This window comes from Myotis daubentonii, chromosome 18 (assembly GCF_963259705.1).
Source record: "Myotis daubentonii chromosome 18, mMyoDau2.1, whole genome shotgun sequence".
Classification (NCBI taxonomy): Eukaryota; Metazoa; Chordata; class Mammalia; order Chiroptera; family Vespertilionidae; genus Myotis; species Myotis daubentonii.
Window position 1 is genome coordinate 13936515 of NC_081857.1, and position 11550 is coordinate 13948064.

The window sequence follows — 11550 nt, forward strand, 5'->3', positions numbered from 1 at the left end:
CTTAGAAGTGACATTTGTGGCAAGGGACGAGGTTTTGTAAAAAACTTAAGCCAGCAGACGGTCAAAGTCACACACCCACACCTGTTGGCTTCCCCTCACCCATATCCAATATTGATGGGCTTGTCCATGGCTTCATTTGAGGCTTTTCAAATTACCATCACAAGTCTTGAACCTCCCACCTAGGGTGCTTGGGTTTTTTAACCATCGAACACTGAACTTTTGCTCTTGGTTAAATCTCTTTTCTTTTGGGTAGTTCTGGCATCGGACCAGCACGGTCACGGTTGAGTTGTACTAGTTCACTCTATAGTGAACGCTTTCCTGGCAGCCATAATAAATGAGTAAGAAGATGAGCACCAGCAGGGGTGGCACTGAATTGGATGTGGGTGAAAGGCAGAGATCAGAGGGCAGTACCCGGGAGGAATAGTACCCCTGCTAATAAGAGGCGGGAGGTGCCCAGGACGGTTGTAAATTTGATCCTAGTTTGGGATCTACTGATGGAGCAAAGGCGGAGAAATATGTCGGGAGCAGGGGAGGATCGGACCCTCCCCCAACCCTCTCCCTGTGCTGATGAGATGGGTGGGGTGGGGGGGGGGTGTCACTCACATCGACATCATACATACGCCCGGTTTGCCCTTTTATGTCTGGCTTTTCAGACGCTGCCCCTTTCCATCTGGCCGAGGGCAGCTTATAAATGCTTTTAGCTGCATTCTCTCGGGAGCCAGGTGGGAAGACAGGCAGGCAGCCAGGAAATCTTGGTGGTTATTAAACAGAGGCTTCGAGGACCTTTTTATTAGCGATTAGACTCAGTTCCACGGCACTAAAGAGAATAAACTCCTGCGCTGTCTCTTGCTCAGACCCCCAAAGAATCCGTTTCACGGGCTGTTTATTTATAACCCAAAATAGACATGGGCCCGGGAGCCCTGGGGATGGCGAGGCTTCCATGCGCTCTCGAGCAGAAGTGGGTTAGCAACCCCATGGAGGGCAGTCGTGGGCACTCCTTCGTGGTGTCCCCTCCCCCTGGGCCTTCCCATCCCCCTTTGTGCCTGGAAGCTAGTTTTGAAGAATGGCGCTTTAAAGCGATGTCTGTTCCATTTCTGTTTGGTGGTGGTGGTGGTGGTTGCATTTTCAGTCTGTAATGTGAGGATGGTAATTCTGCAAAGACTCATGTATCGCCAAGACGCAAACATTCTTGTCTTGGGCTTTGTGGCTGTTGCTGTTCTGGTGATGAGGACACCTGGGCTGAGCCATTCATTCCCTGCTTTGTAGTGGTTGGATGGTACACCGGGGTAAGCACTTCCTCTGGCCCTGCCCACACAGCAGTCGCCCCTCACAAGGAAAGGACTTGGCCAGGTGACTTTCGTGCTCCATCGATAAGGGGAAACCTGAGTGGAGGAGCCGTGGTGAGTGAAGGTGAAATGTTGGTGACGAAGCCCGTTGTGGTGGGGCTGCTTCCCCCGACCCACCGGCAAGCCCCTTGCGGGCCCCTCATCGCCAATAGCAGATGTTTGGAGAACAGCTGCCTGCCTTCTGGGTTAAGCATAATCAACAGGCTGACGTGGGCGTCGAATCCATACCTTGGACCTCTTGGCACCAAGCCGCCTGGTTCTGATGGTGGCATACTTAAGGCTGATGGTTGTAAGTAAAGAACATCCCTGAACAAGCAGGCCAGAGGCCTTGGTGCTTTCAAATGCTATGAAAGATACAGGGATACTAATCGTTATGTTAATGGCATTGTGTTTTTTCCTGAATCCAAGCTCACCACTGCTGGCTCGTTATTAGAAAGTATTTGAGTGTTAAAATCTCCAAGCTGCTTACACACACACACACACACACACACACACACACACACAGTCTCATCTGATCTTCACAGCAGGTCATAGCCAAGAAAGTTCTAGTGCTCCCAGAATAAACTCAGTGTGCACACTTAAGTGAACCAGGCTTAACTGACAAGTTCAAGGTTACGGAGCTCGGTAAGTGGCAGAGTATCTATCTCTGTCTCTCAGGCACTGCCCTCCTTCTTGTCCTGAGCTCTGTGGCTGTTGCTGCTCCGGCCGGGTCTAGTGATGAGGACAACAGGGCTGAGCCATTCATGCCCTCAGACTCTTCTGCAGTGAGAAGAGAGAGCTTCTGAAGAGCTAGCATTTGCTCTATGAAGGTAGAGTGGACCTTTCTGTAGGATGGAAGTTACAGGCTTGAGTTCATCAGCTCAGCACTTCAACCCACTGAGCCACAGGCTTTGTGGAATGAAAAGATTGATTTTTTTTTATTTGTTGGCATCTAATCACATGAATGTAGAACTTTACATGTAGACTATCGCCTGAGTTTAATCTCTATTTTATAAATTACACAATGTTCTGTTGCCGAATAGGGCCTAGTATTTTTTAATAGGCAGTTTTTCAGAAGTGCGTATAAAACTTACAGCCAGCGTCTTTTGGTAAAAGAGCTGAGAGCTAGCCCCCCTCAACATGTGCCCTCTGCTTTGAAAGTGGACTTCTCTTAGCCTTCTGAAGATGGTAAAGCCTACAGTTGCCCGTTAACCAACTGCTTCTTTTTTACTTATTAAAATTCCATTATGGTCTATACTAAACAGGAAGATATTATAAGTAAATTATATTCTTTTCTGTGTGCATCTTTGAAAACTTTTCATAAGTAGATCTGCAGCTCCCGTGGTGAGAACTAGACAGTGGGCCTTTGTCCACTACCGAGAGAATAAGAATCGGGCTGGTGTGTCATCCCTGGGCTGGAAGAAAGAGAACTCAATGCAGCTCAAGGCCAGGGCCAGAGCCAGGGTCGCGCCCGGGATCCACTGCCCATGAGAGCGGGCTCCAGGACAGCATGGCCAGCTTTACAAAGACCTCTGAGCAGGAGCCCATCTCAGAGCCCAGGTGAAGCAAGGTGAGGCCACGTCACCACTAGTGTGATGCAGACGGAAGTCTTGCCTTTCCCAGCCACTGCGGACTCTAGTCTGTGAAAGGCGAGGACTTTTCAGTTTGGGAATCTCTTGAGGTTGGGATTGTTCCAGAGGTGGGGCCACATGCTTGTGACTTTGTGAGGATAAGTAGGATTACCAAGTGCAGAGGGGTTTCAGGGCCCCGCAAGTGTCTGTGTTCTCGGGCATCGGTGTCCTCCGAAGTCCCCCCAATAACTGGGGCAGAACCTTATAATCATCTCTTAGTTCCTAATTGCTCACGATGGGCCTGTGGCAGTGGTGACCTTTATCACAAGTTTAAAAACTGTGGGAGGCTATGAAAAGTAAATGGAAATCATGTCGTTAGATATAGAAATACTGCTGATTAGTAACTACCATGTGTATATGGGTGCGCGCGCGCGCACACACACACACACACACACACACACACACACATTCCTCTAGTACTGCCTGAGGAATTTTACAGTCGGTTAAAATGACAACCTTAACAGAGAAGACATCTTTTGGCGAATAACTGTTCAATCAGTGGTACTGACAGTAGGTTCTCTGGGTTAAATAGAGAGCTGGAATATTCAAAAGAGACTTCATGGGGAGGTGGAGAGAATCAGCTGAATTTGTAGACTGAATAGGAATTGGAAAATCCGAGAGGATGGAGGCCTGAGAACCCCATTTGTTCAGGACTTTAGATTTCGTAGGAGAACTATTGGGAAACGAGGGTGGGAAGGTCAGGCAGAGCCGGAGAAGGATGCCAGCCGGTGTTGGCCTCAGCCCTGCCAAGCAGTAGGTACTTGGAGACTGGGCACCTGCAGCCCCACCTGGACTTAGTCCCCAGGACAGCGAAACCCAGTATGTTAGGTGCCCCGTGCTCTTATCTTGAGGTCGGGGATTGGTCCTCAGCAGGGAGTTTGAGGATGCTGTGGCATGCCGGGGGGGAAAGGGAGTGAGGCCCCGGAAAAAGGGAGCATGTGGTTTTAAGACGAGTGTACTTACCACATGGATTCTTACCTCCCCTGTCCCAACGGCGAGGCATATTCCCGAGTTTGTCGTAGTGGGTATGAGGGAAATAGGTATCTTCTCCCTTCACGTACACCCGCTCAGCAACAACCCCAACCATCAGCTTCTCATGCCCACTTCCCACACAGTCAGACAGCTGCAGGACGCCAGCCGGGTCGGGGCAGCAGGTGTAAGCTCTGCTCGTGGGGCAGAAGGAGACCAGTTTGTTTAAAAACGGAACGTACACCTTCTGGCCTCTGAAACAGAGCTTTCTGGCCCACCCTCCTTTGAAGTCACGAGTGTTTTTCTCCCGAGCAAGATTCCTTCCCTAAGAGGACATTTCTTTAGCTAATAAAACACCAGTGGATGCTTCTGTGGAGACTGCTTTGAAGAGTTGGTTGGTTAAACAAGAGGAAAACATCACCAAGAAAAGGTCCCACCAGGATCAATGGCTTAATAGCACACGGGGCTGGGGGTGCAGAAGCCAGAACGTCCTAGGTCCAGATTTCACCTCTCCTGGCCAGTGGTTCCTTGCAAGGTGGCTTTAATGATTAGGAATGGTATATATGAGGCACCTGGCTCACAGACATCCAGTAAAGGGCAGATGTTATTAATAGCATCCTCATTTTACCCAGGTTACTCTCCTGGGGGGAGGGGGGTTGCTGTGTTGTGCCAATTCTGTGAGATGGCTTGACATAAAGAAGTGGCTGCAGCGGGTGCCAGCTTCCCCAAGCAGCGTCTCTGCAGGCGGTGACCAGCGAAGCCGGCCGGTGGGGGCGGCCCTGGGCACACCCGTGCTCATACAATCACTGACACGAGAGACCTTTCATTTGTGCTTTGTTGATAAAGTGGCGCTTTCTTCCACGGGGAAATCAATTTCACCGCGCAGCGGATCTCAGGAAGTGGGGCCGCATGGCTGCTTTTCTCAAAGAGAGACATTTCTGTCGTTATGAATCACGGAGATGACACAAGGCTGGTGGAGTTTGTCAAAAGGAAATAGCCTGCTTACTCTCCTCCTGCCACACCTGCTGCCTTCCAGAAGCTAAGTGTGAAGAAGGGAGGTTGCTCTTCCGACCTGGAGACCAGACCCTCCTCTGGCTTCAAACAAGCAGACGCATGTCCTTGGAGACCTGCCATGTCTGAGTTTCCACAGTGAAAGGAATTCTTGTCGGCTGTCCGCTAGACGGCAAAGTCACACAGCCATCGTGCCAGGAGACGCCTCACATAGCTGAGCATGTCGTGCTGGGCGGATGCTTCCTCATCACAAGCTTGAAAACACGTTCCTTTGGAGTTGGGTCCACTATGAAGGCCCACTGGTGCGGATGACGGGATTTTCTGTGCTGTGCGGGGTTTTCTGACATGTCCGGTGGAGCTCCCTGTAGGATAGTGAGACAGAATGAAAATCTCACCACGGAACAGTTATGTTAGGTGAGATGAGTATTCGTATTACTATTAACTTGTATAAAACAGTTACCTGCAGTTTCTATAAACAGTAGTCCTTCCTCATGTTTTAAAATCGGTTTGACCACCCCTCTTTTTTTTTTTTCTTACATACAGCCTCCTTACAGACAAGACTGACCACATAAGTCCAGCCAGATGGAGTGTGGTGATGGGCAGCGGTTACGCCCAGTCCAGGCTGAGAATTGTGGCCCTCTGCTGAGAAGTCTAGACCAATAATCAAATAGCCTCTAGGGGGCAGCAGAACACCAACTAAAACCACTGTGCTTGGGGCTGTCCGCTTTTCTGGCTCATTTGCCCAGCCCTTCCAAGCCCATGGTGCAGCACCCACCCTTCTCCCTTTAGCCTAGAAAAACTCACCCTGTAGGCCTTGCCAGGGTGAGGACCTTTGCTGTTAATCTTTCCTTATCCCACTTGCCTCCACTCCAGAGACCTTCTTCTCCGATCTCTGAAACCCTCCTGGTCTACCTTATGTCATATCACCCAGCTTCCGCGTTTGCTATTGTTTCACCATGAGCTACACCTGTCCTGTTGGCAGGGCCATTGTCTTATGTCGCAGTGTTTCCCATGATACCAGGGACTGCCCTGGAGGCCTACCTAAATATTTGACAGCAGATGGAGGATCCCTTAACCTGTAGCGAATGCTTGGTACATATTTGCTAATTTGATTGTCAAGATGGTCTTGTTTTTGCACAGGAGGAAGTATTTGCGTTGCTTCACTTATTTCTGAAATGGCTACATTCTCCCGTGCGTTCTGGTTTGTTCCAGACCGGGGTGTAAAATAGAGGGTTTTCAAAATAAACCCAGAGGTGTGATGGAAAACATTACCATTGGTGCCATAGATGCAGTTTGGCTCTGCTCCTTCCTGGCCGTCTGCCTTGGGCAAGTTAGCTTCTCAGCCTCAGTTTTCTCACCCATAAAACGGGGCTATCTAAGCTGATCCTGTAATTTATTATCTAAACTGGAGCATATTTGAAAGTAAAGGAGGACATTTTTAAATCATTGCGATCATACAGTCTTTTGAAATATTTTTTTTACTGACTGAGGAATGGCTTTTATTTTTATACTTTGGCTTTCTTATAAAATTGTCCTATTCAAAAATGATTTTCAAAATGAAATTTGGCATAAAAATTAATATACAGACAGGACAGATTGTAAAGGGTGTGTACCTAGCTCCGCAGCCCCTGCCAACCCATGGTGTGCATCTTGTCCAGCTCCAGAAGGAAATCCTGATCGGAGAACACAGACCCGCTTCTGTGCAGCCCGACGCTGTCTCGGCAGTAGAGAACGTACCCCGGGAAGGCTGTGCATTTGGGGTGATAATTTGGCTGCCTCTGAGCACAGAGCTCTTCTCCTCACTTGCGAATCCACTCCTGCCTCCGGGCAACTTGCCTGGAAAGCTGAGGAACCCCTCCTCTGCACCGGCTCCTGTCGGTTCAGCAACTGTGCTTAAATACTGGGTTTACCAAAACTTAATAGTCTGAGCTGTAAAGGACACGCCTGCCTGCCTTGAATGTTGGTGTCCCCAAGTAGCCAGAGCCTCACTGCCATCCTGTGGTTGGCTTTCCAGGCTGGACACATCCCTTGTAGAAACAAAGTCCATTACTCCTCACCTGGCCTCTTGTAAGTGCCGTTTGCTATGGTAACGAGAGCTCTTTGACCGTGTGTGCATTTAACCCAGAGCCCCGCAGGGCCGAGGCCTATGTTTTTGCCAGCTCCTTGCATGATGGGAGAATTTGAGGAGTGCTCTGTGGCCTCCTGGAATAGGGGCGGGTCTGCTCACGGTGAGTGTCATCGTGTGATAGAAGAGTCAGGTCAGGGGACCGGGTGTATCGCAGGGACAGCCCTTTGCATGGCTCCTAACAGCCTCTTCTTTCTCTAGGTATGTGTACATTCCAGTGGGCGGGTCCCAACACGGCCTGCTGGGGACACTGTTTTCCACGGCGATGACTTTTGCATTTGTGAGCTACTGGCATGGTGGGCACGACTACCTCTGGTGCTGGGCAGCGCTCAACTGGCTGGGAGTCACCGTGGAGAATGGAGTCCGGAGGCTGGTGGAGACCCCGTGTATCCAGGACAGCCTGGTGAGCAGGAGCCTGTCTGTGGCAGGGACAGCTGAGTCGGGACCAGGGTTGGGAGGGAGGGTGGTCATCAGATTCTGGGCCTCATGAGCCATGCTTGCTAGATGGGTTCAGAGCCTCTGTGCCTCGAGGCAGGGCAATTTAGTATAAAGAGTCTAATGGTAGCTATTTAAAAAAATGTAAGTTTTAACCACAAGAACAATACATGTTTATCATATAAAGTTAGAACACGTAGACAAGAATAGAAGAGAAAAAAGGGCTCAACAGAAAACACTGTTAATCCCCCATTCTTCCAGATATTTGCTGTGTACACACACACACATACACACACACATACACACACACACACATTGAAAACAAATGCTGTTATTCCAGAGGTATGGTTGTATCAGGACCACCTTTCTGTGTCATCAAATCCATTTCTAACAACCCTTTTTAATGGCTCCACCAATTTCACCATTGAATGTGCTATAATTTATTTAGTCTTCTATTATTAATAATCATATTGTTCTAATTTTTTGCACTTATCAATTGCATTGAGGTGGATATCATAACCAGGATGATTTGTTGTATGTAAAATTGCTACATTAATGGTTTTCTCACCTTTAAGGTTTGCCATGCATACTGTTTAACTCCGTGGTTCCCAACGTGGGCACATGCCCCACAGGGGGGCAATTTGATTTTTAAGGGGGGCAATTCGGGAAGGAGTTATTAACAGTGAACATTTTGCATTTCTTATGGTTCTAGGGGCCTCATATTCGATATATAAATACATATTGTGACATATTTATGCATCTCAGTTCTCTATTATATGTTTTAAAACTTTATTTGCTGTATTTTCATATCACTCCATATTATTATTATTTTTTAAAACAGTTTCTTAGTGTTTTCTTCCTCAGTACTTCAGCTGTCCTTTCGTTCAATTATTTTTCTCTCTCATGGATGCCATGTTCTTTGGAATCTTGTTTAGACCAAGTTAATGTCCTTTTAGGCTTCCTCCATGTGCAGAGGAGTTCACTTTTTGAATAATAAGAATGATATGTCATGGGGGGGCGAGCATCAGGATTTTCGAGATGCCTGGGTGGGGCATGGCCAAAAAAAGATTGGGAACCATTGGTTTAACTCTTCCTTAGCTGCCAAAATGTGCCGAGTTACCTCCCTACCACCAGTGTGTGAGGATGCCCTCACCGGCACAGAACAGTACTGGTGTTTTACTCTTTGCTCATTTGATAGTTACTGTTCTAGCAGCATAAAAAAGCTAAGATTTAAGACACATTCCAACTCCAGAGGAAAATGATTTGGAAAATAAATGAAGCACTTTGCTTTGCACATTTTAAGTGCTTTTAAACCATGAGTGAACGTTTTAGAATGGAAATGTGGCAGAGGATGTATTAGAAGCTTGTAGGAAATCATCGGGTCTGCATATGCAGCAATATTCTGATAACCCTGAGAAAAAGCAGCTAAGAAGAAAAATGCTGGCACTAGTGTTACAGTAGGCAACAAAACACAAGAAATTTAGTGCGCAGTGAGTAATGTGGCTAAATTCCATCCGTAGAGGCCAGTAAAGCAAATACATTTTAAAAAAACCAACACTACCAACATAGAACCCATTCGAGTGTTTTTCTATTTAGCTAGCCCTTGTACACGTGGATAGTTATTCCAATAAAAACGGGTACAAAGTACATGGCAACATAACACAGCTGAAGGAATTTAAATATGCTCATGCATGTTTAAAGATAAGTATTTTATTCAGTAGTATCACCCAGCAATCAGCGGAAAAGAAATGTCAGTTAATTCTAATGGAAAATGACATTTCAGTGAAAGGCGTGGCTATACAACACAAAGGAAAAGCCATAAAAGGCGGCATCATAGAGGTTTCCATCTTCATCCTGAACTCTGAGCGGTCTTCCCCGAGGCCTGAAACCCAGTCACCACCTGTGAAAGCCAGAGAATTCCTTCCAGCCCAGGCTGAAGCCCTGTCACAGCCTCACGTTCCTTCACGGGAGGGCGAACGTTAACCTTGAACTTAATGCTCCGCAGTGCTCTGTGGACTCTGAGCTATGGCTTACGTTATGAATATATTTTAAAAACCTGACACGCTGAAGAGTAACCCAAACTGTGCCATGCAGCCCGTGGCTTGTTAATTTGGTTAAAAAAGGGAATGAAGTCAGTGAAAACGCTCACAGGAGAACCACTCGAATGTCCGCTCTGTCCCATCCCGGCTCACGCAAGGACCCTCTTGTGTTTACCAGTTTCTGTCCACAGTTCAGGCACCTATGGACAGGCTACTTTTTGAATATATACTTTTGGTGAGATACATGCCTTTGCATATTGCAAATATGCTGTTTAGTTGGCATGCTTGTTGAGCAAGAACATATCTCATAAAGCCTATTTTTTTTTCCGGCTGTCTTATCCTGACCGCCTGGTAGTTGATGGTGGGTGTTTAGACTGGAACCTCCTTGAGTACAAGGTCAGGGTCCCATCACTATTTATATCCCCAGTGGTTAGCTCGGGGTCTGTGTTAGCCACAGTGTTAAGTCAACGCACAATTAATGCTGCTACTTGTCCCCCAAGGGCTCTCCCTCATGACTCGGTATCGCATGCAGTTCAGCACAGATTCTGTTCCCTTCAGAAAAACACGGCTGGCTTTCCAAAGGTCCACCCCCCTTTTGAAAAAAAAACGGTTTCCTCACTTGAGTTGCCCTCTTGCCCTCTCTTTTCATGAATCCATTTCCTATTCTTTTGTCAAAAACTAAATAAAGACTTAATGCCTCTTTGGCACCTGCTTTCATCTGACTGGAGTCGCCCCAGTTGACCTGGTGATGTGTTCACAATGTGAGTTCACTCCCCACGCCCCTCACACACCCTTCCCCTGGCATTCATCCCGCGTCTGTCTTTTAAATATAGACAGACATATATCTGAATAGCAAGGATTATCATTCCTTCTTTTCCATATCTTCTTCTTCAACCTCAAAGCTTTGTCTGGGGCACACAGTACAATAGGTTTCTATTTCTTGGTGTTGATAGGATGACAGCTGAACACTCACCCAGAGACTGGTCAGAGCTGAGTCTTGTAAACAGCAAGCCCTCTGAGGTCCTAGGAGAGCTGTTTGATCAAACTTTCTGCCATAATGGAAATGTCCATTGTATTGTCGAACGCATTAGTCACTAGACACAGTCAGCACTTGAGTAACTCATTTTTAAATCTATTTTCATCCATTTAAATCTAAGCAGCCCCCATGTGGCTAGCAACTTCCATTTTGAGCAGCCAAGTTCTAGAACATACTCCTTTTCTAGAAAAAATTAAAAGAATGTAGAGTGTTTGCTATAATCTAGAATGATCTTCATTCATGTGTGGTACCTCATATATCCAACTGGTTACTGATTCTCTCCACTCGAATATCTCACAGCTATCTCTGACTTAGCCTGTGTAGCACTGAACTCATGTGCCCTTATCTCTCAGTATTCCACCCAGCTCCTCCCCCTCAAGTATTCTCTGTTTCTGCAAATGGCACATCCTTGGTCTAGTTACTTAGGTCCCAAACCATCAAGGTATCCTTTCTGTGCCCCTGTCCCAGTTCTTCCTGTGTGTACTTACATTCTGCCTCCTCAGTAAAGATGATGATGATGATGATGATGATGATGATTATTTGCTTGTTTTCATTTCCACCGAGTCATCCTAATACAACTGTTCTCATTTCTTGCCAGGTCTACCGTGTAGCGTCTAGTCTCCCTGCTTCCACTTTTGCCTTTTTCTTATACTTTTAAAAAACATATATTTTATTCATTTTTTACTGACAGGAAGGGAGAGGGATAGAGAGTTAGAAACATCAATGAGCGAGAAACATCAACCAGCTGCCTCCTGCACACCTCCTACTGGTGATGTGACCGCAACCAAGGTACATGCCCTTGACTGGAATCGAACCTGGGACCCTTCAGTCTGCAGGAAGACGCCCTATCCACCCAGCCAAACCGCTTAGGGCCGTTTTGCCTTTTTCAATTCATTATCCTCACTGTGCTGAGTGATGCTTCGCAATAAAATCCCAACCATGTTGTTGTCCTTCTTAAAATCCTTAGTGGCATCCCGTT

General features: G+C 47.1%; 1 protein-coding gene across 5 annotated transcripts in view; it reads left to right on the top strand.

Moving 5' to 3' along the window:
* The window catches only part of HHAT (hedgehog acyltransferase), a 167182-nt gene that overhangs the window by 105127 nt on the left and 50505 nt on the right, over nucleotides 1-11550 (top strand). For 4 of the 5 annotated variants that reach the window (XR_009449963.1, XM_059675638.1, XM_059675636.1 and 1 more), the window contains exon 10: nucleotides 7263-7464. The exons of the other annotated variant lie outside the window; for it this stretch is intronic. Coding sequence is in view for 3 of the 4 variants with exons in the window: in XM_059675638.1 (XP_059531621.1) it covers nucleotides 7263-7464 (202 nt within the window). In the remaining variant the exon portion in view is untranslated. The remainder of the gene's footprint in view (nucleotides 1-7262; nucleotides 7465-11550) is intronic. 5 annotated transcript variants of the gene reach the window in all.